Genomic DNA, 27,513 nt, shown 5'->3' on the forward strand with positions numbered 1-27,513 from the left:
TATTTGAATAGAAAACATGTATCTATATTAATCGCATGTAAAGAATGCTTTTCATTTGCATAGTTAGCGATTTTAGTGAGAGCACTGCAAATATATACTTATAGTTAAATGGGTGCAGAGTAGCTCAGGCATTTGTTGCAATAAAAGAGCATCAGCAGAATAAATAATCAAGTTAATAATGAAATTATATCATTCGCTTAATGAGATCACAACTGGAAGACTTACAATAAGCTTATGAAGGATGTTCAGTACTTACTTGCCGAAGGAGATGGGGAAGGAAACTGAAACTTTGTTAAGCAGGTAAAGGAATTAGGAATTACAAAATGCGCAAAGAGCCGGGTGAATGAGAGATTAAGTAAATGAATGCATAAATGCAATAAAAAGCAGGGAAATATGAGCTCACAACTGCTGATGCCTCGTACTACTTCTGCTGCAATTATAGTGAACGCCAGGGCGTATACGCAACATTGGAATTAGGGGCTGGGCGCAAGTAGCAAGTTGAAGTAAAAGCAAATACAAATCGTGTGGGTGGGTTGCATGCGCGTGCCTGCACAACATTACGCTTTCGATGACGTCCGCGCACAAATGGCCAACAAAATGGGCTGCAAATCACTAGCAATGCATTCGTTCGCCAGCAATGCGACCACTCCTTGTTGCATGTGCAAATACTTAAATGAAAGGCTTTGCCGACCATACTTGCAATTGCATAATGCTTTTCATCATTATTCGCGTTTTTTCCTAGCAGATTGATTTAAGTAATGATAATTCCGTAGAAATTTTTCCCACTCGAACGGCAATTACTGCAATGCTATAATTATCAGCGATTGCAGACAATATGGGAAGGGCGCAACTGACTGAACGGGTTCTAAATATGGATGATTTATTCCCGAAATATTGATGTTATTGCAGTCTACTAGATCGAGTGAGGAGGTAAAATTTGAGGAATTACAATTTTTCTGATGGTAATTGTTAGATATCATGAATTCAATTGTATAATATATAATAGTATAATAAAGGCTTCAAAGACTTAGCTCTCTATTGTTTCGAGGGTTTGCTTTTCCTTGTTAAAGAGTTTTTAATTGGCTCCATAACTAACTGTATAATCTCATTTAATGCCGCAAGCCGATTAAGGTTGCATGTTGCAACTCCCTCCCTTCGCTTTAGTGGCAACAGCATTGCCATTTCATATTTCATACAATTTCAAATAGGTATGCTATCAACTTTACATGAATTATAAGCCACAGTAATGAAATTACTTATCAAGCATTGTAAGGGATATTATTTACAATAACCTGGAAATTCTCTTAGATTAGTTTCAAAATGACCTCGCAGCATTCGAACGGCCTAGAATGCGAAGCATAAGTATGATGAAAAATTAGAAAGTTATTCATTTTCGTTCATCTAAATAAAATGGTATTCCGAAAAATGCTTAAATAGTCTTCTTATCCTAAATTTTTAGTAGTCTTACTGATAATATGCAACATATTAGTCCAATTCCCTTAACATATGGCTCGTTGGATAAAATTAAACTGAATCTTTAAAGATTTAATTATATGCCTTTTATATGTGCCTACATAAACACGCTCTAGATGAGAAGCTTTAAGATAGCTGTTGCTACGAAAAGCTTGCTTTTAATGTCCTCACTCCCATACCTTCACGTTACCCACATACATACACATAGACGCATGCATAAGCATGTGTACCGGTAGGCAATTTCGAATTTGCTTTCGTTAAGTGCTTCTTGACGGTATCAAAATACTTGTTTCACTCTTCTCGTTATCTTCCTTTTATTTTCCATCCGATCTGCCATCTGTGAAAACCGTTTGGTTTTTCTCTATTTTTCCGCTTTTTTCCTCTTTGAGCTGCCATCTTCTACCGTGTTTCATTGTCCTTTATTACACAGTTTGATACCTTTGAATTTAGCCATTAAAAACTTATTAAAGCAATTTTCTCATTTTCCTTTCTCGCTACTTTCGTTGCGGTCAGTTTAGTCATGGATTTTAAGTGATTAAATTAGGATCGGTCATTCAACGTATGCGCCACGTCACCTTTAATGGATGCTAGAAAACCATTAATCTTTTTCTAAAAATCAAGGAGAAGGAAGGCATGAACATCAAATAATGTTAACAATTACAAAAAGAGTGGAAAATTGGAAAATAGCGGAATCATGTTAAACTTTTGACTATTTTGAGCAAAACATCTTTTGCTATATCGAAACGATACTTCATACAAATTAATAAATTTAAAAAAAAAACATCTTTATCAGAGAGACTCACTCTGGAAGTACGATTTCTATACTCCAGTATGAGTACTAATCACATAGCTAAGGTACGCTTTATGTTATTGCACTCATATTTTCACCCAACTTTTTTTCCCAATAGTTTGTAATATTTGAGTATAAAAAATAACTAACTATGAAAGCAAATAACCAAACATAAAATGCGATTTTTTCAAAAGAAGAAGAAGCAGTGCCACTCAAGCGGTAAATATGGCTTCATAATACGTTTATTTATGGCCACAAGAGCCAATTGCAGCAATGCATGATGCACAAGTGAATGGCGGAGCATGAAAAGTGGCAACGGTGTGGAAAATCGCATGAAAACACACACATGCATTCTCATGTGTATCAACAGATAAATTGACAACCTTTTACAAACCACTTATTCCATTTCCAAATTCGTTTGCTCACACACACATGCCACATCTGCACACATGCTCAGATGAAAGCAGTCAAGCAATCAACAGTCGGCAGGGAAAACTTCTAGCTGTGATACAAAATTGGTGCACGGTCATTTGATTGAATTTGCATTTCTCCCGCAAACTTCAGACTAAAATTTGGGGTGCCGAAATCAGACTGACGTTATTCGAAATAAATTTTAATTAGTAGATCTTGACTCAATCGCTTTAAATTAAAAGCAATGGTTTGGCTTCATAACGGCGAAGTATTAGACTGGTAAGTTCCTGGACGGACGTGAGAATTGTGAAAAATACTCACTCACCACTCGCCAATTCGCCACTACATATAAAAAAATAAAGACTCGGCTGACCAGTAGCTTTTGCGGTTCATACTAGTTATAAACTATTTTACACATAGTTGATTTGACTGTATGTGTGGTCAATTCAGTTGCAACTTCGTTTGTTAAAAGTAAATGCAAACACAATTCTGCATTTGTGTGCGTTTGAGCATGAAAGTAAACAAAGAGCTCACTGAGTAGTGAAGTATGTAAAACCAGAACAATTCTCGAGCAGAAAATCAGAGAAGGGAAATGAAAGAATTCAAGTAAGTTTATCACGCACGTTAAAGATGTAAGCACAATTCAACAATTGATAGTCATCTACATCAATTAGATATATCTGGTCTAGTTTCTTAACACATTGGGTTAATGTGTTTTAATACTATTGGAAAATCATCACCACCCAACACTGATTGTGGCTGTTTGACAGTTATTGTCCAAAACAAGTCGGTTGAGCATATTTGTGAGCCGGAATATTATTGAGTACATCTGGCGACTCGTAAAGTACCAGCCAGCTGCTAAGGCATGCATCACAACCGGATTCCACTTGTATTCATGTAACATGAGAACATATATGCAAAGTGCAACACCGAAAATTTTTCGATTTCTGAACAACAAAGCCTGTACATAAGCAGTTGGCAAACAAGTCGTGACAAATAACGTCAAATGAACATAGAATTTCATACAAGAGTCAACTTTTCTACAAAATAGATATGCTACATGTACATATATGTATGTACATACTAATAGTTTTATGTATATATGCGAAAAGAGCTCAACGCTTTTCCATTCCACAAATTTGTAGTAAAAATCTGTTTATTTCTCCGTTAGTGATGCTGTTGGTGGACCAGTTCACTCACTCGGCAGCACCCATTTTCAACTAAACAAAACCATACTTGTTAACCGGAGCATTGAAAGCAAATTTTCATTCTCTACATGCACACAACCTTCCTCGCACAAACACCGTCGTTAATCTATATTGGAAAACTTTTGGCACATTAGGTAATCGGTTGAGTAAGTTTGCTCCAAATAAAATGTAGCATGTTGTGACTCTGTATGTGCGGCCACAGTTTCATCAGAAATCATTACAACATAAATTACCCACCGGGAGAATTACATTTACATGGCTACGTGCATTTATATAACCGACCACAAAATCGAAATTTATCACCGCAGATTTGTGGAAAACTTTGTGGTCAACTTGGACTCTCAAAGGGAAGGCAAATCTAGAAACGAAACGGCGCAAAAAAAACCTGAAAAAGTGCACTAGCAACCAAAGTAAAGGTTGCTCCCTCCCTGCTGTTCAAATGGCAAAATAAGAAAAACTTCATTCATACGATATCGAGCATGAAGGGCTACGTTGAACCTGAAAGCTGCGCAAAGCATTACCTCAACGCGGTGAAGCGTGAAACCGCTATAAAGGGCTACTGTTGGCGTCGCTGCAGAGAATTAAAGAAAATCGTTTCCCAAATGTGGCTACAAGCAATGTAAGCAATGCCGGCATCTTTCCCGACTAGTTTATATGACCGAGAGTGATGCAACTAATTCCCATAGATAGCCTTGCCTAGTATTGCCTACTCCTTATTTTGTTGGTATCGGATGCCTGCGGTTTCCCAATGTTATCTCCTCGCTTACGTATGACAAAAATGTTGCCTAACATTATAGATGCAACTTGTGCAATCTGCCTTACAATGTATAATACCGCCAGCTGATCAAAATTCTCATCTTTCGTAAGTTCAGATTCCACCGACTCACACAACGCCGCCCGAATTTGGCAATTTGGTTAGTTGCTCGTGTTCACCAAACTTATACGGTGCATCGCTGTGTCCCACGACCAGTTCCCGCGAAAGCCGCGCAGACCACATATGTATATACGTACAGACGAGCCTTCGAAGCGCCGCATCCATTTTATGCGTGCAAAACTTTTCACCAAATTAGCATGCGTAAAATAAAATTATTCATTTCCACAGGCCAGCATACCTGCGGATGTGTGTGTGCGAGAGTGGGTACCAATGCTGTGGCGCGCGTACTGGTGTTGGAGTGTGTCGTCGGCTTTAATTTGCTGCAGCTAATTGGCACAGCATTTCACCGCGTTATCTGCGCTAATTCCTCACTTACATCTGCGGCTGTTGCTCAATTCAGTGTTGAACCCGATGTGGATATGTGTATCTCTCTCTCACACGGTTGTTCAACGCGTAAATCAAATTTATTTTAACGCGTACTCGAATTCAAAATTTGTATTGCCCGCTTTTTCGCTGTTTTTTATTTTTATGTGGCATTTGTAACTGTGGTTTTGCGAGGGCCCTTGACGTCAATAGTTGTGTTCGAAACATTATTATATATATTTAACATTCAATATTGCACCGTTAGAACTTGCATGTTGTATGTACAAAAGTCTCTAGAGTTTACTAAATTTTATACAGCTGATTTGATTTTAAATTTTTTATCGATGATAAACACACTGTCAAAAATTATCATTTGCATCAAATAATATAACGCTGATTTATATACGTATATTTGATTCCATAGAAGATACCAAAGATAACACAAAATGGAAAATATTTTTTTATCATTTCTCATTTTATCGAAACATTATCTGACCGATCACACACGTTAGCATTAAATAATACCAAGCAATATATAATATACTCACAATTTAATTTCAAAGGGTCTGCCAATTTTCATTTAGTTATTCTATTATTCTACAAAAGTTCAGTCGTATTTATTGATTAACTCATAAAGGCAGATAACACATGTAATACAGTAAAATTTATTTATAAATAAGCTGTATTTAAAAAAATTATTATTATATATATATATATGTATATATATTTTTTTTTTATATCAAAAAGAAAACTAGGATATATTAAAAGCCTATTGATTAAATGTATCACTCATTTTTATATACACACACTCACATATACACACATTTTCTTATATAAATTTCCATCACTCAATTCCATGAATTTAATTCAATTAATGTTTATTATCTTTTAATTTATTAATTGCAACACATGCGAGTGTTCGATTATCTACGGTAATGTTTATTAGCCCGACAACGTATGAAGTGTTTGTGCTGCCTCATAGCAAATACAGGCACTCATTTCATACAGAGAGGGCTCACGGTCCGAAATTTACGGAAACAGCTCTTGCTTGGGCAGCTGACACCTCTGGTAGTACGTTGAAATATAGAAAATCAATACATGATCAATACAGAAATACTATATAGAAATATTAACCCGGTTTAAGCAGATAACAGCTCCAGTATATGTATTTATTGCATTGGGGATGTTTTAGAACACAGTGCTGTAATCAATTAAGTATGCACCATACCTGTATAAGGTGCATATGAGAATAGAGTAGAACCTTCGTAATTGCATGAATAATGGCACGTGTATGCGTTGTATTAATCTGCTTGGTGCACCCTTTTAAGAGAATTACAAATTTGCTAATTAGCCACGTAAAACATTAACTCGCTGTTACGAACGCGCTGAGTTGTTCATTACACTTTCGCATGCGCACATATGCAGGCAGAGATGAAAGTAAATAAATCACATTTGTAGTAAATACACGACAATAAGACCCGACATCATCACATTTTCATTTAAATCAATTAATTGTTGATGAGGGACAAGTTTTTTAGCGGAAAACAAGTTTTAATTAAAAAGATTTGACTATAAAGTCAATGAAGCCCGGTAGAAGATTTCTGATGTTCACCTCGCAATAAAGCAGTGAAGCAACAATAGAACGGAACATGCCTCGGTTATTATACGTATATCCAATATTCCTTGATGATGATTTAAAAACCCCTTAAACTACAATTATGTGAACGGAGATAGGAACACGGAGAATGAGTAATAACATTTAGGAGACTTAAAGGCAATTAATAAAAATCACGTGCTATTTTTTATAAATTATACGACTAATAAAATCATTAGGAATAAGAATATCAATGATTGCAACGACTTCAGTCCACCCTAGTGTCAACATAGATTTATCACTGCATGTAAGTGCATAATAAAGAACAAAAAACGTAAATATGCTTAAAAGGACTATTCAAATGGACAGAATACCTACATACCATATACTATTCTCTGTATGTGGATAACCACAAATTGAGCTAGGGATTTCATTAAAATGCAAGTGCTTCGATAAATTTTTTCTCACCATGAGAGTTCATGTGTTTTTACAAGTGCTCTCTCTCAGCTAATATGAATTTATTAATTTTGGTTTCGAATACAGAATGATTTCCGATACAATCAAAATGTATCGGGTTCGAGCTAGGTGAAGATAACGCAGCTGAAGAACAACAAAGAGGCCGGACCCATGGATTGCCGGCCGAGCTAAACTGATAAGGAGCATGCAATAATGGTCGAACGAAAGAATGCCCTACGATTGGAATTTAAATGTGCTATTCGCTATGCGTCAAATCTTGAAAAGACCCTTGAAAATGGAATAGACACACACCACCTCCTCGTCGATTTCAAACCTGCGTTTCACTGCACGAGGCCAAGACGAAATATTTCCTGCCATCAAACAACAATCCGTCGCTGTTGACAGTCATACCTTCGAAGTCGTAGATACTTAATTTCGTCTACCTTAGAACCAGCATTAACACCAACAACAATTTCAGCCTCGAAATCTACCGCGGAAGAACTCTTGCCACTACTGTGCTACTTCGGACTGAGTAGGTAGTTGAGAAATAAAGTCTTCTCTCGACGAACAAAGATCACATTCTATAAGTCACGCTCCAACCCCGCCCTGCTGCATGGTGCAGAGGCATGGACGATGACAAGATCGGAAAATCGATGTAACGATGTTTCGAGTATTCAGTCATCTGAATAATGAAAACTCTCCATTAAGGAAGAAGAAGAATTATGCACAATAAATTGAAATATCAGCAATTAAGTTCTCTTCCTTCTGATAAATGAACACGAATTCAGCACTGTTGGTCTTTTTGCCTGATGTCAAAATATTAAGTTATTTTTTCGTAAACTCCTTAAGGCCAGAGGTTGGGACAATTCTCAGCACGACAATATTCAATCAGAATAAAGTTGTTTATGTAAATGAATTTAACAGTTGGGTGCCGAAATCGCCAAACGTCGCTGGCGTCCACTTTTCAGCAGCAACTTTTCGCTCCTTTTATTTTGATTTCTTTACTGAATATTTCATATTAAAAGGTAAAATAAATTTATTTCGTTCAAAATACTTGGAAATAGCAACTGGACCAATGGCTGACACAGGCGACAGGCAACTACAAACAAACTTAAAAATATCTCAAAACAAATAAAAAGTAGCAAACACCGAAGACAACAATGTCGAATTAAAAGGAAACTTCAAATGTCAACGAGTTTACTTCGGGTGCTCGTTTTTCATTCGACAATTTCTCCGTTGAAAGTGCAAATGTCTCCCAGGAATAACTATGTTAAATTCTGCAAATAAAGCAACAAAGTGAACGTCGCTAATGAAACTCAACGTCAACGAAGTGCTTACACAGGGTCGGAGACTGACATACGCAAGAGATTTTGCCTTTCTGTTAACGACTCTTACTCGTTTTGCTTTGCCGAGGCCTAGTGTCGCTGCTGCAAATTTTTCTGGAGCAATAGCGCGAAAACGAGAGGCCGTTATAAAGTAATTTATAATTTAATTGAAGCCTTATGAGCAAAATTTCATGCAAATGTCCAATCAACTGCTGCCACATGGCAAATGCGGCAACTTTGGGCTTAATTTAATGCTCTTATTTCTTCATTTTGCTTACGTTTGCCTACGGCTTATTTAATTTGCTGCACATAAATTCTGTTTAGTGTCATTCCCGTCCGATGGAGCATGCAAATGGCGCAGGTTACGTATACGCACCACATGCCACAGTTGCTCGTGCGAAAGATTGCTCAACTATATGCAACTTGAAAAATGACGCACACGAGAGCAGGTTTCTGAGTTTCATAAGTAAGGGCCACTTGAATATAATGAAGGGAAAAGCCTCAGCAAACATGACAAATTTGTGGCTCAGTGAAACAGTCTAACTGCATACCAAAAATTAAAAAAATAGTATTTTCCTTACGTATAAATGTATAGAGTAATTACATATGTACTTATTTCAGCAAAAATATATGACGAAAATAACTATTGATAATACTTACTTTTATAACTCATGGCAACTGCACCAATGGATAACTTATCATTTTTAGCGCCAGAAATAGCAGTATGATACCTTAAAAAATGACTGAGTTTCCACCACCACACTCTTAAGGGGGTATTCTAGTCTAGAAATTTGAAAAAATCTCAAATTTTTTTTATAATTCAATAGTTTTGAATTCAAAAATATCTCCCTAAAAGGATTTTTCAAAATTCAAATTATTTTAAAAGTTATAGCCATTTTAGTGACGTGGCAACTATCTATCTATCTATTACGCTGCCCGAAACTTAACGTAAAACTTTAAACGCGTTTTTCTCAAAACTACTTTTTTGATGCGGTAGCCATTTGCACTTTGGCATGAGTATTCTTTAAATAGAAGCAACAAAAACAAAAAAAAAATTTAAATGTATAATATTTTAAAAACCATCGACAAAATTGACAACTTTGTGAAAACTCGACCTTTTTTCTTAAGTAGCCGCCATTTTATGAAGTTTTGCTGCTTCATGATATAGCGACATTCGTACTCATTAAGTATCTGTCATTGTTTTATTTTCCAGATGATGACAAGGGTAGAAATCATGGTGATGAGGAGACGGCCTCTTTCCCCCCTTTTCTTCAAGGACGCATAACTCGATGAAAAAACATTTTTTTTTTAGAAATTGATTTTGTGTACTCTTCTAAGTTTAATAAGCAAATGTAAAAAACATATAGTAAAAATGTCTCGTGCTTCTTTTTTATTAATTGTTGAAAAAAGCTCGAAATTCGAGCCTCTTGACTAGAATACCCACTTAAGGACTCACAACAACAGCTAAAAATTTACTTTTAAATCGTTTGGATAAAAAACATCACTCAATGGTTTAATAGCCGACGGAAAGTAAACAATTGAAATATCTTTTCGACATTTTTTAATTAAAAGTCACTTAATGCGTCTGTGTGTACTTAGGTCCATCCGCCCATGGAGAGGGCTCCCTTTTGGTTGTGTAAATAAGTAAAAACGATTTCGACTACAAATGCTCACAACTTTTACGGCCTACGTGTCGCTCGAAATGTAATCGCACTCACCCTCCGAAGGTTTCATTTGCAGTATTTAAACGCAACACAAATAAATCGCACATTCTAATATCCTCCACCGACAACTATGTCCACGTACAACGTGTCAACGTCTGGTGGACAAATAAAAACCCCAAAGCACCTAAGTTTCACGTAACTTAATACAAATCCCTGCAAATGTCCTCCCATTGCGGTTTGCACAGACACACACACACACACACTGCCAAAGCACAATTGTGGTACGAGATTTTTGTGGCCGAAAAAGTCAATAGCAAAGAGAAGTAAATGGACAAAGGTGCCTCACATGTCTGACCAAGTGCCAAAGCCAACAATTTTTTGTTTGTACTCTATGTCATCAAAAAGCTCCGCCGACGCGACACCCAGTGGAAGTAGAGCGCTCACCAGCAAATAGTTTAACCGGCGAGGATTATCCATGGCAAATACACACGAACCCAACAATAACGACACGGGCCAATAAAATTTATATCGCTACAAGAATTTAAATTAAGCGAAATGGCCGCCTTTTGTTTGCCACAGTAGAGACCTCGCATTTCGGGTGAGTTTGGCAGGTCAAATACCGTCAGTGCCTGCGCACGGCAGGTACCAAAAGCAGCCTTGGAAATGCCGCGCACTTATCGCCTGTCTCTACTAATGCATAGATGTGTGTGCAATCTTTGTTTGCCTACCAATTATCCTTGACTATTCAGAGCTCGTATTGTATGAACAACAGTTTTTGACAGCTGACAGTTGGCAGTTAAGCACAACGATTTTCGATATGTAAAGCAAAGTTTGTGCGGTGAGCCTTGTCTATGCAAAAGGTTTACAATTGCCCTTATCTGTACAGGGTCCTCCAATGGCTACAACAGGTGGACTCCGCACACCCAATTGAAACATTAGCGAGCACCACACAAGACACTTTCTTATGTGTTCCAACCAACCAACTGCAAATATCTCTAAGTTCTTTCAGCATTTTTCTGTTTCTTGCAAAGTTTGTTAGGGTTATTATAGTTAGTGTTTGACTGTGGTGGTGACCAGAACGTATGCAGAAACTTTTTAGCACCGTTCGTGTAACTTGTATGGATTCCGTTTCTTACAACAGCGAAAGATTTTTAAAGGTGAATATATCATTATTTCATATTCTAAACAACGAGTTGAGACTAAAAATCAACCCAAATTTAATTTCTAAGATAGTTGAAGTTAAAAGCAATGATTCGTAATTCATAGTTATTAAAAGGATTTTCATTTTCACACGTAATTGTCAGTTAATGTATTTGCAGCTTTCTAATATATTGCAAATGGCCAAATATTGCTCTTGGCATAAACAAATATTATATTTATCCAAAATGTAGAGAAATAAGCACACACGCACATACAAACAGAGCAAACGACGACGGTCACAACGAGACAAACCGAAAGACAAATGAAATTTAAACAAGCGATTTCTGCTCCGGCATGCACGCAACCTTGTTCTAATATATTTACAACGAATGAAGCGAACTAATGACCTTGAGACATGCCACGAAGGCCAGCAGATGTGCTTGGGCCAGCCTTCGGTGTCAACCAACTTAAATTTTTAGCTATTTTTGACATTGCCGAAATTCAACCAGCAAATATTTATTCACAAGCGCTGGGAAACATAACTCCCAATGCAAAAAGACAACGGTACTTTATTAAACTGGCATATCCCCAAAGGAAGCATTTTAAATCAGAAACACCAAACAGCAACCTTGTTCCGAAAGTCTAGTTTTCCATGCATGCTATGAACACATGCAGGAACCACTCAAAGTTTCCTTCACAAACAGCATAAAATTATTTGCTAAAATTGGAGCAAACAAATTTCCATGGAAGCAAGGAACACATACCTAGCTGTGCGTGTAAAACTGTACCCATATGAATGTACCTGCAAGTCAGAATATTAGAAAGGGACCAGATATTTGCTGCTGCCAGTGGCAGCTGCCTCATATTGCTGAATTTGCGGTTTTAAAACAACAAAATTGTGAGCAACAAATTGACCAAGCAAACCGACATAATAAATGTTGTTTACTCAGAATGTCGATGAACGTCGATGAAAGCAGATAAACAATTCAAGATGGCCCATGGGGCGAAATGCAGTGATGGTGACCGAAAAGTGCTCATTTAAATTTTGCCAACAAACTCGAATTGACCTGGCTTTTATTGTTGTACGAGTATTTTAGATTTTGCTATTTACCGCTTATGAACAAAAAGAGAAAAAGTAACAAAAATGACAAGTAAAATAACGCATTTTTATTGCAATCTGTTCTCCATTTTCCGCTGCCATTTTGCCTCTCACAAAAAGTTGAATTTATTCCCCTGTATTAATGCACCTAACTGGTAATTAGTGGGTGGCAATGTGTACTCGAATGGATACTCTCAACTATGCGAGCAATGCAAAAGACATAGACACTTGTTTTGCTGTCATAACTCTGCGTTTTTACTCTGTTTAATTAAATCGGTTTATTTTAATATAATTTTCCATCTACAATGGCACGAACCCAGCAAACACTGAGGTGGAAAGCACAATCAGAAGCACAAAACAACAAAAATTAAAGACCMATATTAGAAAGTTATAATAATAATAACATTTACGCAGTTTTTAAAAAGCACCTCTTAGTCGATTTGAAAACTGCTTTTGACAGCACGAAAAGGAGCTGCCTTTATGCCGCGATGTCTGAATTTGGTATCCCCGCAAAACTAATATGGCAGTGTAAACTGACGTTGGACAACACCAAAAGCTCCATCCGGATCGGGAAGGACCTCTCCGAGCCGTTCGATCCCAAACGAGGTTTGAGACAAGGCGACACCCTTTCGTGCGACTTATTCAATCTGCTATTAGAGCAAATAATTCGGTCTGCAGAACTTAACAGAGAAGGTACCATATAAGAGTGTACAGCTGCTGGCGTATGCCGATGATATTAACATCATTGACAACAACATAAGGAAGCGAAGCAAATGGGGCTGACAGTGAAAGAGGGCAAGACGTCGCACACGCGACTTGGCTCCCACGTCACTGTTGGCAGTCATAACTTCGAAATTGTAGAAACCAAAACTCTATAAGTCACTAATTATTTCCGTCTTGCTATATGGTGTAGAGGCATGGACGATGACAACATCTGATGAATCGACCTTAGAAGTTTTCGAGAGAAAGGTTCTGCGAAAGGCGAATATCGCATTCGATGGAACGATGAGCTCTATGAGATATATGAGGACATTGACATAGTTCAGCGAATTAAAAGGCAGCGGCTACGCTGGCTATGTCATGTTGTCCGAATGGACAAACACACACTATTGATTAGTTCTTTTCGTTTCTCCTACATTTTATGGTCATTCGTGAAGACGCATAGGGGGCGTTGGGAAAGCTTATGAACCACAAAATTCAGACGCACAAATTGATGTGGGTCTTAGATAACGGTAAACACTCACAATCACTTCAGTGCTAAAGTTCAATTACTGTGTTGTTTGCTATCCTAAAAAATGTGGGTGTTAATAGGCGGGTTTTCGTTATTTATTTGTTAATTGTTCACAGTATCTTCTCATATTATACATACTGGAGGCATATTAGGTGTTGGTGGTTTTGCCACCGAAATTATTTGGTTTAGTTGCGAATTACAATTTTGTGTAATCAGTTGAAAAACTTCCGCATGACAGGAAATTAAGACATAAAATATTTGGATATTGGATTTTGAATGCTTCAACGGATGGATGGAATAATGCGTACAAAGTAAACCATAAATAATTGAATTTTTTTTAGATTATTAAAATATTATTATTATTTAGTAAATCTTTTAACATACAAAACAACCTCTTTAACATAATAGACTGACGCTCTAAAAAGTAAATCCAGAAAAAATAATTCTTGACGCTAAAACCCCTTTCGAAACTAAGGCAATATCGTAAAGTTTTCTAAACCACATTCTTGACAGAAGATACCCTCTAGGCACCTTCCAGACTTTAAACTTCATTCATTGCAAACTTTGTTCCAAAAATGAGATCACTTCTCGTTATCAACTGAATATCTACTTCATTAATGGTATTTTACGCATAAGATTTCTTTCAAACAAAGAACCACTAAATTTACCGATACATTTTAATAATTCCTCTTCTTCTATTGTTATAATATCACAAATCATTAATAGAGGTTAAAATCCAGCTTTAATTGACTGTGAGAAAAATGGACATATACTCACAAATGTGTTTAGCTTCTTTCGAATATGTCATAAAACTTTAATAAATTAGATAAGTTTCCTCAAGTGTTGCAATTGTGTCAAGCAAGAGAGGTGAACTTCTTTATGAAAAATTACAATTTTAAAATTATAAAATTTTTTTATCTCAGCTCGAAAACGGCGAAAGTTTCTGGGTTAGTCTTTCAAACCGACGACGAACAGGAACTTCTCCGTCAATTTTTACTTATAAAAAATAAAGGAACGGAGCACCCCGTAACAAAATGCCTCGTTTCGTGTTACTACAGAGCAAACAAATTTTGTAAAGTGCATAAAACTTTTGCTCCTTATGGCTTATGGCATTTGTATCGGGAGAGTTTTGAATATTAAAGTAAAGCTGCACACATTTGCACCTTTTCAAAACTGCCAGCGTATAGCACAAATTGTGGCACAAAGCTGTTAATCCGGCATGACTACGCAGCTCATGGCTGAGTTGTGGCTCCAAACATCCTTGGCAGACGGGAATTGTAGACACGTGACAACCAGCGTTTTTGCCGCTACACGACATTACACACACGCATATTCACATACGACATACGCCGCGGGTTCGCTTTTATATTTTTGCCAAAGTTTTATTTAATCTAATCGCCCATTCGCTGCGAAAATGTGTCACAAAATGCCGCACAAGTTTTTGCCGCTCAAGCAAATTTCGAATAAGTCTTGTGTCGACTTAAAAAGTTTACAACGCTGCAGAGATAAACTGTGATTTCCTCTCCACAACAAGATAGCACATATAAAATATTGGTCTCCACGTGAATACAAATACAAACTCCGCGAAGTAAAAGTTGCACGCCTTTGCGATTTAGACTGTGATTTGTTACACGGCGCACCGTATACGGTACTTTCACTTGCACTGTGTGCCATTGCAGAGCGAAAAATATATATTTACGTCACGTTCCTCTTTGCAAGAAACTCCTCCCACTATGCAAGTGGAGAAAAAACTTCTAAGTACTTTGAATAACATTCCTTATTACTGTCATCGAGCTATTCATGGCACGGGGTACTACCATTCTTTACAAAGGGACCTCAATTAATCACCTCAAAAGGGATTCTAAACCTCACTTATTTCACCGGCGATCGGTCACCATGCGTCTAAATTGCCCTCATCAATGTTGATTTTGTATTATGTGAATTCTAAGTCCACTTTCTCATGAAAGGAAACACATAAAAAAGAGTAACGGTAAGTATTTAGGCCCAAAATTAAAGATGCCACTCGGCTGCTGTGCAAAAACCAATAAATTACTATAAAAGCTTGGAGGCGAAAATTTACTGCCTGCAATAAATAAATTATTTATCCTTAGTGGAGCAGATGCAAAGGGGTTTGGGCAACACTCGTATATCTATAAATATAATGGCGTCTTCTTATCTCGGTGAAAATTTAACCCTGCGGAAATCTCTACCTTTTTTAAATGATAAAAGAACAAAAAAGGCACCCTTTCATAAATCAGCTGTTGCGTTATTTTCGTTCACAGTAATACCATAAACTTTTCAAACTGTAATTTAAAAAAATAGTGAACATAAGTTCTCATTTTCTTTTTCCTCAGTTCTGAGTAAGCACACAACGTCTTCTACGAATCCTGTTGCCCTGGGTAAGATATCGCTTCCAACAGCCAACATCCTAATATTATTCCCTGATGGTAATGAGGATGAATCGACAAACTTGCCATTTCCAATAGTGATTTTAATAAAATTGACCAACAAATTTTACTTTGTGCAAAAATTTCATTAAAATACATTGAAATTTGAGAAACCATAAAACAAAAGTTACTATCACTCTTACTTTATGAGAGGGTAGAAAATGTTGCACTCTTGCCTGGTTAGAAGGTAACACTTTGAGAAAAGAACAATTGAATCTGAAAACATGTTGATAAAAGAACACGCAACTTTAACAGCCCCACCACAGGGCAGGATAAATGCAACATTTTTGCGAGAGAAGAAAACGCCATAAGATTAGTGTAGTTAACTGTTAAAATACACATAGGGGTGCCTGAGAGACTTGAAGTACTGCTGACGGGGCATCCTAACCTGACCTAGATAAGCTTCCGTTTTATTGCATGTTTATACCTAAATATTTTCATAAGACATACAAAACCAAATGATTATGCGTCTTGGTGCTTGGGATTCCATAACTTCACTATTTTTACACAATTCGATAGAAATTGAATATTTTTGACGCATTATTGACTAAATTGAATACCCAAACACACTAATTTTATCACACTCTAATTATAACTCAGTACCAAAATATGAGTAGCGCCCGAAAGTGTGAGCGCTGCCGTTAATTACGGTTTTGTGTTCGCCATCTCCTTGGTCTGCATGCAGCGCTGCCCTCACAGTTTCTGCAAAAAGGCTTAATCAGCATTAACTGAATTTCCATTTTGTGTACGTCATTGCTGCTTTCGTCAGGCCTAAAGTTTTACTGAGAAGGTTTATCCGCATTGACGCGTAAAATCCTTTAAAATTGCCAGACAATTTGTTGACTTCAGAGAAACCGCTACTCGCGTTACATCAAACGAACTACCCGTCACCCACAAGGCTACGCTCATAACAAAAGTTGTAAATAGAAAGCCTTTCTGCTGCGCTACACCTGCGGCGCTTCCCTTGTGCCACTGCAAGGAAGCTCCATTAAAATCGAGCGCTTTTGATTGTAGTCACGAGCATATTTCAGAATGTGTTGCGCTAATATTTAGAGATTATTTTTCAGAATTAGTTTACAATCATAAGCATAAAGAAAAGGTTTTACTTAGCAAGGCTCACAGAGCGACATACGTATTATTCATAATGGGCTAAGTTAAAGTGTCAAGCAATTTAATCTTGAACCAGAACCAAATGAGCCTTCGAAAATACACTTTTTGAATAATTGATTAAACCCTATGTTAGTGTTTAATTTTATCTAAGTAATGTGCAACAAAAAATTTCTGCTGAATTTTATACCACTATATAAGTATTTATATGTAACATACACACATATTTCTCATTCAAAAATGGAAAATTTTTCTAAAAATACTCGTTCCAATAAACACCATAAGAGCCTATTTTTAAGCCCACATTGTCAGATGCTGACAAAGGAGCTTGATTTAATTTAAAAACCCATTTTAACCCCCGACTCGGCATAATTAAATAACAAAATAAAAAAATCGAGTTCTAAGCTCATACAAGGCACTAAGCTTCGAACTATGCGAGCACAAGCAGTGCATACTTTGGAGCAGTTCGCAGGTTTGTCTCCACGATGAGGCCGTCGTCACCTTCGGGCGACATAACGGTAGAATCCATTCATCGACCTTCCACTCTACTTGCGACAACCATTAAGTTTGTTATTTTACGCACAGTTGCACATTTCAAAAAACTTTATGACAAAGATTCGCAACGTTATCCTTGCTGAATGGCGAATCCTGCTTCGCTCGTATAAACGCCGCCTTTCGCTTTTAACCGCTATACAGATTTGCTGATGCATGAGGCTTGGAAAAATACAAAAGGTCGTCAACGGAAGTAGGTGTCTAATAATAATCATAAATCCAGCAGAGAGCTGTGCGATCGTAGTTAAATGGCGAAGGAACGAGTCGATAGCGCTGGGTGGCGTATACTATACACTCATATGCATGTGTACATAGAGATGTGTAAACGTGTGTGTGTGAATATAAGTATATATACAACGAAAAAAAGAATGTGCGTATTTCCGTGAAGGCAAGCGAAGAAAGTGTGTCAGTGCGTAGTTTAGCGAGGGACCAACGGTAACGGCAGATGCACATCATCTTTACGCCTGCTTAGATGAAACCATCCGCATATTGTGGCTCAAGTCACATTTTATCAATTGCTCTGCCATTTGGCTGGCTTCGTTGGGTCTGCGGACTGGTTGGAACGCTTCACTGAATTTTTTAGTAACTCCCTTTGGCCATTAGTATGCCCACTTATTATAATAACTGTTTCTGCTATTAGAGGACACCAAATGCTTCCGTTTCCACCCGCTAGTGGCATCCCACTCACTTTGTATGGTTGTATGTTCCTTTTCCACCAAAGATTCTGTATTTTCCGTTGCTGCAACTTATCTGCCGCTCTGCAATTATTTTGCCATTTTGTCTTGACTTCTTCGCCCATTGAGAAAACACCTACCAGTCATCTGCTTAATATGCTGCACTCGTGCGCAAAATACACTGGTATTTTTGAGTAACTGCATAAGGGACTCCGTGCCTACTTGACTCGAATTCACTTTTAATTTGAATATATTTTTTTCACAGCGCCTTTGGGAAATTGAAATTAAATATTGACCAGGTACTAGAGCATAAGTGTGAGAACACTCCATTTGTGATTCCCTATTGTGGCGAAGTAAGCTGAAATAACGGCAAAATGCCACTAATTTAATTTAATAATAATTGAGCCGTTGTCCCTAATTGCATGAACACTCGAACCAAATAATTGCGTTTGCACCCCATTCGACATTTTACAGTTTTTTTATGTAATAAAATATATTTAATGAAAGCAATTGGTTTGTTTCTGAACGACTAACGATCACCAGCTAGCAAAATTTCCGCTGGAAAAGCCTTTCTTTTCCTAAAAAACTATCAGAAAAGACCTCAAATTAAGAACGTGTAAGTCAGAGAGATCTGCTAGTTAGTTACTGCTACTGACATTTCTGCTAGCAGCAAATAGCTGCTTTCAGTCAACAAAAAAGCAACATTTGAGTTCTTTCATCGCAAATTCTTCTGAATGGTTTTCTAGTAGAACTCTTGGTATTGGACTAATCGAATAACCGGATTAACGGCATCCGCTAATACACCAATATTGAACACATGCTTATGATTTGAAATTAGAGCTCTTAAGAGTATTCGAATAACCTAAAAACCGATTATTGGTATACCCCGTTTCAGACAGTAGAAGTTGAACGCTTACTAGTGGATAGTGGAAAGTGACTGGTTAATCGAAAAATCGGCGACTTACGACTATACTGCAAACAATATTATTATTCGAATAATGCACTATCCGGTTATTCCAGTTAATCGATTAGTCGAATATCACGACCTCTAATGAATTTTATTTTTTATGTATAAATTTTTCTGCATTTTAACATAAAGTGATAAAAAGAGCCTCTGTCCGACCATTGATACATAACGAAATATCATATCAGCTTTATTTATAAGATTTAAAGAAAAACACCAGAACCACAAAAGGTCCGAAGTTTTTTCTAGAAAAACTAATGAAAATGGGAGAAACAAGGAAAAAATTGTCAATATACCAACTGTTATCACATATGTATTAGGAAGAAAAGGCGAGGGCTAAGTGGTTTCCCTTTCAAGGTCACTGCTTTGCCACTTTTTCCTCTATGAAATTCGCTCAAACCTCACGCTATGCTTTATTTATATTTACTAACGCGTCATCTCTCTGAGAAGCGCACATTCATTCATTCATTATGCATGCTACACTTATCCTCAAACTCATATGTTCTACATGCTTAAGAACTCGTGCATTCGCCCACGCATTAACATAATGAACACCCATATGAGGACACGCTCACTTTCTCTATTCCCAGCCATAATTAAAGTGCATCGAAGTGCAGCTACATGTGCCACTGTAGGCGGCGAACTGTGGCAAGCACTTCAAGCAATCTTTTTTAGTTGTAAACACACATGTGAGCACAGTGAGGCGTGGTGTAGTCATGTGGCAGTAGTTCCGCCATATGCTTATGCAAACTTTCATTGACTTTGTGTTAGTCTACATGTTGTTGTGGACAAAACTGCTGCTGCTTTGCATAGTGTTGTGTTAGCTGTAGTATTATGGAGGTACAGGATGTGTCATCTTCTAGGTCGGTATTTAGAAATTGCAGAATTCGAACATTTATGAACCGATTGAATCACTTTACACTGAAGGGAAATCAAATTCTGAATACTACATTTGCCGACATTTGCGCTATCAAACAACCATCATTGGACCTGACGATATGAAATAATTGATTTAAGTGCATCTAGATCGTTCGCCATGTCTATCGCAGATCATACGTAATCAGCCAACGGTTTGCATCAAACGAAAAACGTTTTATTAGGGTTACTTACTAAAGGAACAAAAATGAAAATATTTATCTTGATCATTATGTTTGGAAACTGTGACCTTACCGTGGAAAATAGCGTATGCCAAATTTCATTAATGTATCTTATCAAATCTGATATCGGATGTTCGGGCAAATGGCCAGCTTCTTAGGTAGACGTGAGTGGGTGCTAAATTTCAGTTCACTCGAATACTGAAGAACTACTTGGCGTATATACAAACGAATACACGGACAGACATGGCCATAGGGTCTCCAAAGTTTCCCTCTGGGTTTTACAAACTTCGTGCAAAATTAATGCAGGACATCAAGGATGGTACACCCTGTATGCCGATGTGTCTGTGGATATGCTGCTTGCTAGAATGTAGGAAGTTTTCCCTAAGTTTAAGCGCTCTCAAATAAAAGCAGACATTTACTCATTCTCACAGTCATAGCTGTTTGTTATTATTACAGTGTTATATTGTATGTTTATAACTTTATACATATGTATCTAAAAACATGTTAAACTATGTATATGCACATTAAAATTTGAGCAGTATTGTAGCACGTGGAATACTCACATAACGGTCTTTATTAATAACTTAAAGCAATGGAATTGTAATACTATAGAAAGTCGTTTGTCAAATATATCGAAATTTTGTTTCTTTTTTATTGGAATCACAAATGCTTGTGAAAGAATTTGAGAACAGATTTATATGAAAATTTAATTCTTTCTTTGAATGTACTTTCTTTTCAAAAGTTAGCAAAAAAATTTACCATTTGTTTATAAATCGTTCAAAATTACAGGACCAATTGATTTCACGCTGCTGATTGAAAGCTGCTTTTTCAACTCAGTTTCCTGCTGAAGAATTTATTTTCATGTATAAGTACTCGATTATAATTGACTGCGAATCGAAAAATATATTGTGAAATGCGAATCACTTCACAAAGCTTGCCAAAGTACTGTCAAATGATTGCTTTGTTGTTATAGAGGTTTTTTATGAATTAATATGAAATTCTATATCAAATTCATTCAAATAAAAAATAAATGTTACTTTCCATAAAACTCCCTCATTAAACACATTGTGTTTATTCACTCCACTTGATGATGTACGAACCGTTTCATTAACGTGTACTTCATAATTGAATAACTTATTGTTGTACATTTCTAAAAGCCATTCTACTTGCCACAGTGGATAGAAACGAGAAACCTGAAACAACTTGGTATATATGATTCTTGTCCCTTCAGAACAAAATGTTTTTGATTCGAATTCAATTATTGAATAAATAAATATTATCCTTATGAATTACCATTAGTCTGTAGATAAGTAAAAGAATATGGTCGTTTTTGCTTGCTGGCATGTATTATAAATATAATATAATCGTCAAATTATAAACTCCGTACAAGTACACGGGAGACAAGAAAAGATAAAACAGTCAAGGATCGTTGAAGCGAAATCCACAAAATTGGGCTTGAATTCAATTCGTTGAAAGTATGCTGCAATAATCGTTAATTACATTTCAATTACACAACTGTCTTTCGCACAATCACACTTCTGCCATCAATCACAACGCTGTCGAATAAAATTAAAGCCACCTATAATTTTCATGTTCAATGGAAATTTGGAATTTGAAATTTTTGGAATTTCTCTCATAAATTGACTTTTATGTAACCGGTAACTTTGCTTACCTTGTGTGCCCGAACTACTTCCGCCCTTCGATGAGCTGCAATTGTTGTTTAGCGAATTGAAGAAATTCGCTGCACCGGTGCGTCGTAAAATCCAAAACATTTTGTCGGGGGAAGTGGAGCGTGTGGCTTTTAAATGTAATTTAACTTTCTGATATTTTTGTTGATATCCTGTTACACTGATATGTTCTGTTACAAGTTTGACTGTTTCGTCGTGTCTTCGTATAAAACTGGTGCCCTTCAAGGTTAATCTGTGATTCTATTTCCCACAGTATTAGCTGCATGGATATTCAGGTAAAAATTTCAAAACAATACTATAGAATCTCATTATTTTTAAATTTCAGCTACAGTTTATTAGATTTCAGGCAGTGGCACTGAGATACGCCCATGCGTATACGCAATCCTTTTGAACAAATTCAGCAACATTCGTTATGAAGCGAATGTTTAATGCCTCATTGCTTTTTCTTCTCTACATAATTCGTATTTATCTTTTTGTTAGCTTACTCAACAGTGGCGAACCGAAGAATGGCTAACCGGTCGTATCAAATTCTATCATTAACATTAAATGCTACTTTCGTACATCAGCGCTTACTAATTGCCAGTGAAAGACAACGCCAGCATACGATTTGTTCTAAATAATCAGACGACTTCCAGGATTTAATTGAACGTTAATCTCAAAGTTACTAATCTGGAGATATGAAGGAAACAGACCTGTTACTCTTATTAAGCTCATGTTTTTGGTTATGTCACACTATAAGCGTAAATCTCATTTTATAAAAAATACATGATCATTTTCTTATTTTTTCGAAATATATTACATTTCCTTCCACACTTTCATATTTATTTTGTTGCTATCGTAAGAGTAATAAATAATGCTCTGAAAAGAGAATTGGTTTGATAATCAATGAAATTAGCAGACCTAGGGCGTCTAAGACTTAATCGCTTGGAAAATTGTGTAAACTACACCAACACAGCGGTTTCACCATCAAATAACTTCAGAAATATATGAAGCACTTGGTTAAGTCGTTTTCCGAAATTCAAGTCCCGCAAATGAAGTGCCGACGGCATGCAACAATTGCGCCTAATACCGGGGTATCTCGCGCATTGTCCTTCGTATTTCTCCCAATTAGCAAGGAAACACAATGTCCTAACGGAAAAGCGTTGCATTCGCTTACAATTGCTAACAGCTGTTATTGTTTACTTGTTTATTTGTTGCGTTTCTTTTATTACACATGCAAACTTTTGCACTCACGCACACACACCACTGTACACATTTGTAAGAGCCATCGGAGTCAATTTGTCCACACAATGCATTTGAAATGTAGATAAAGTCGCTCATTTAAACGCGTCTATGTGTGACCACTTCATTAATTCTGCTGCTAAGCACAATGAAGAACCTCTAACACACACATGTACTCCAGCATATGTGTGTTATGTGGTCTGATGCACTGCAATCATAGGCTTTTGGCAATAAAAAGGCGAAATCCTACACAAATACCATTCAACAGTCGGATAAGAAAACGTCCCAACTCACTACATTGTTGCTTTTCTTTTTTTGTTTTTTTTTTCTCTCTTTAACATCCAGCAACGCGTTTCATGGCATTTGGCGAGCTGTTCGCGTAATCCACCGTTACTCGCTACGATTGCCGACAAACTGATTTGATATCCTGTAGCGTTTGCCAATATATTCGCCGAATACGCTCAGCCTTACGCAACGTAAGCACGTAGTGAACGTAACGATGGAAGAGAGCCCAACAACAAGCAAAAGGTTTACAAATAGAGAGCCTTTGGAGCTCAAATTGCACTATGCATCAGAAGGCAAACTTACTAAAATGGATAATAATAATTTACCAGAAATTAAGAATGGGCGGATTTCGCAAAATATATCTTAAAAACTCAAAATTGATGACCTTGAAGTCATTAAAAAGTTTCAAAATGAATGTAGATATTTTTTAGCCAGTAATGTATTTTGAATTTCCGTTTGTAACATATTCCGCTTCTACAAGAGCGTAAGAGAGAGCGCGCCAAACTGTTCCCAATTTTCTCTGCGCTCGAAGGATGCAAAGCCACCGTTCAGCACCTCTACAAGTGAATGGGATATTTATGCTTCTTACACCTTCAGCAAAGTTCCAATCGATTCGGGGGGACCCACAGAAAGCACGCTGCATGGCCGAAACTTTCTCTTTTATTAAATTATACCGCAAAAAAAGTTTTCCCACACTCATACCAACGATATTGAACTCGTGTTTATTTGTACCTACAAGCACGCTGACCTTATCCCTCGCACCAACTGGCCCATGACATATTACTTGAGCTTTTTGACGACGCCGGCGGCAGTAAACAAACCCAAATACAAGCTTATTTGCAAACAGACACATGTGTGGGAATTTATGTATCACAATTGTATGTGTGTGTGTTTACATGCCAACAAGTTGTATTAGCCTTCTATTTCTTCCGATACTATTTGTGTTACAAAGAATGGAGATGCGATCGTTTCTATTTATGTTGCCGTTACTGATCCATGTAAACGAAGTTTTTGCATGTACACACACCCACACGCATCATATGGCAAATACAAGTCTTCCATCTTAAAACTTGTCAGCGTTTGCGAACATTCCGTTATGATTGACGTCACATTAATCAATCAACATTCCATCCTCTGTGAAAAAGCTTCATGTGTGTGTGTGTGTACTCGCAGCAGGTTCCTGTGCGCTAACTGCACTCTTCAGTGCCACATCGCTCCTGATAGACCGTGCAAGAGGCGTTTCTGCACCATTTCCAGAGTCAACACTGGATTTGCACCTGGTTTGTCACAACAACAACGAATCAACTATAAAGCAGTGAATTATGTACATGAGGTGTACTCAAGTGAATAAAACGCGCATTAAAATGATTTATCTGTGCATGTGTACATATGTGTGCTGGCATGTCCGAAAGTTACGTATACGCCACAGTGGGTAGCTGAAGCGAATGCGAAATCAAGATGTTAAGTTGGCAGCTGATAATTTAGTAGGTCCATCGATCATGTCGTCATGTGAGAACTCCGCTGCTCAGTATTTAATCAATTACGCAATTTCTTAATGTATACTCGTACTTCAAGCGAAACGCAGTAGGCTTCTCCTCGTGCATTACTATTTTCACAAAAGTTAACGCAGGTTATTTTCTAAAGCAACAATGTGGTCTCCGAAGAAATTGTTCAGATCGGTTGACGATAGCATATTTCTTCCATACAAACTGAACACATAGTTACTAAAAGAAATGCACCTGTGAAGGGCATATTAGGTTCGGTGCACCCGAAGTTAACGTTTTTTTCTTGTTTTGTATTTTCTTTGAAAACTTGGTTTCTTCCCACACCCGCTTGCCAAGAGATAATAATTGCTTTGTCCGGGACCTTCACGCAGGTTAGCGCCTGATGTTCAAGGTAAAAGATACAACTTTTAATTACGACAAGCGTAGTCAAGTCACTTTGGGCACTTTAGCCTGCAGCGTTTACCAAAGTAAAAGAAACAGTGTCGTCTTCGCCTTTTCAGGCAACTCTTTCGAAGCACTTGACTTTCAACTTCGGAAACTTTAAAGTGCGCACACGAAAACAAAAACAGCAATAATTACTGCACTAACCTGAATACTAATTAGCCTATTTACAGCAAACGACGAGCCAAAGCGGAGATAAGCGAAGAAGCAATAACAAGCCGTAATGGAGGGCAATTAAAATTTCGGTAAACGCAGCGGGAATTCACCTTGGCTACAAACCAGTGGGATGCCTAGTACATTTTTTGTATTGTCCAACAATCACAAAGGATATACGCAATATATAACGCTAAGGGTTGGTCTCGGGCTAATCGTTGGTTTCCCTGTTGGATGAATGCTGTCAAGCCAGGAACTGGCCATTTCGGTCAACAAATGTATCAGCAACCGTTTATTCTGATACTGATTCCTAGAATAGACATGAGAATGTGCTGTTTTGTAAACTCATACACTGCAAAAATTGTTACTGTATTTAAGCTTCTACGTATAGTATAGGGTCTAACATGTGCCACATAATAACTCCTCAAATCAGAAATGTAAATAAAATGACGTGGTCGGCCCTAATGTATGCAAAACATGGCTCACATGAACAGCCCTAGTTTCATTTTAAGCATGTATGAAAGAAAAAAACTGAACTGAGCCCTCTTGGCAAACTACGCAAGGTCGTTTGTGGAAAACCAAAGTAAACGCTTTTTCCTGTGTTTTACCCGATGAAAGCACCAAATCCCCAAAAGGGGCCTTACTGGTAATGGAAATAACCGCCTTAAATTGTATACCATTTATATTTCTAGTACACCATGAGAACTCCGTCTAGTTTGTTAACACAATCTTTATTTTATAACCATAAGTCTGTTAATAACATGTTTAACCGTTTTGACTTTTTTCCATCTAGTCGATTTCACAGTAAAATCGCATACACACGATGTGTTCTATGGATCATTCTAAAAAATATGCTTAAGAAACTATGAGTCTTAAAACAATTTTGAGTCGACGATTTTTGAAGCGAAGTTTAGCGTATGGGTTTTATAACAATTTCAATTATAAGATATTCAAACAACTTTAATATCCCGACGCATTTCGATTCTATAACTTCTTCAACTACAACATATATCTCCCATACAATCGATATTTCTGGTTTTCCAGAATTATGCTTTCAAAAATAGCTAAGGCTACGCAAAGAGCAAAGAGCCAGCGGAATCGGTAATTCGAGCAACGATCGATGAAACAATTCGACGTAACGTACGTAACCATTTTATGGGAGAATTAAAGCCGAACGAAAATCAAGTGCGTTGCATGTTCACCGAATGGGCCCAAAACGAGATGGCCACCGACTCCGATTTTCAAAAGAATTCTTTGTTCAACTATGAAACTCTCTTTTTATACTCTCGCAACAAAGTTGCTAAAGAGAGTATTATAGTTTTGTTCACATAACGGTTGTTTGTAAGTCCTAAAACTAAAAGAGTTAGGTTATATATATCAAAGTGATCAGGGTGACGAGTAGAGTTGAAATCCGGATGTCTGTCTGTCGGTCCGTCTGTCCGTCCGTCCGTGCAAGCTGTAACTTGAGTAAGAATTGAGATATCATGATGAAACTTGGTACACGTATTTCTTGGCTCCATATGAAGGTTAAGTTCGAAGATGGGCAAAAGCGGCCCACTGCCACGCCCACAAAATGGCGGAAACCCTAAACTTATAAAGTGTCATAACTAAGCCATAAATAAATATATTAAAATGAAATTTGGCACAAAGGATCGCCTTGTGGAGGGGCATATTTGGACGTAATTTTTTTGGAAAAGTGGGCGTGGCCCCGCCCCCTACTAACTTTTTTGTACATATCTCGAAAGTACAAA

At 37.2% G+C, this 27,513-nt stretch overlaps 1 protein-coding gene across 4 annotated transcripts in view; it reads right to left on the reverse strand.

Annotated features, from left to right (window-relative positions):
• Window positions 1–23,770, reverse strand: part of LOC108978691 — a 36,811-nt gene extending 13,041 nt beyond the window's left edge. For 2 of the 4 annotated variants that reach the window (XR_001994129.1, XM_018949086.1), the window contains exons 1-2: window positions 23,637–23,699; window positions 22,142–22,416 (exon numbers count right to left, since the gene is read on the reverse strand). Coding sequence is in view for 3 of the 4 variants with exons in the window: in XM_018949086.1 (XP_018804631.1) it covers window positions 22,142–22,241 (100 nt within the window). In the remaining variant the exon portion in view is untranslated. Of the gene's footprint in view, window positions 1–22,141; window positions 22,417–23,628 lie in introns of all 4 variants that reach the window. The other 2 variants (XM_018949087.1, XM_018949088.1) reach the window with 2 other exon arrangements.
• Between the last annotated feature and the right edge of the window lie 3,743 nt (window positions 23,771–27,513).

This window comes from Bactrocera latifrons, unplaced genomic scaffold (assembly GCF_001853355.1).
Source record: "Bactrocera latifrons isolate USDA-ARS-PBARC rearing strain unplaced genomic scaffold, ASM185335v1 scaffold_126, whole genome shotgun sequence".
Taxonomy (NCBI): Eukaryota; Metazoa; Arthropoda; class Insecta; order Diptera; family Tephritidae; genus Bactrocera; species Bactrocera latifrons.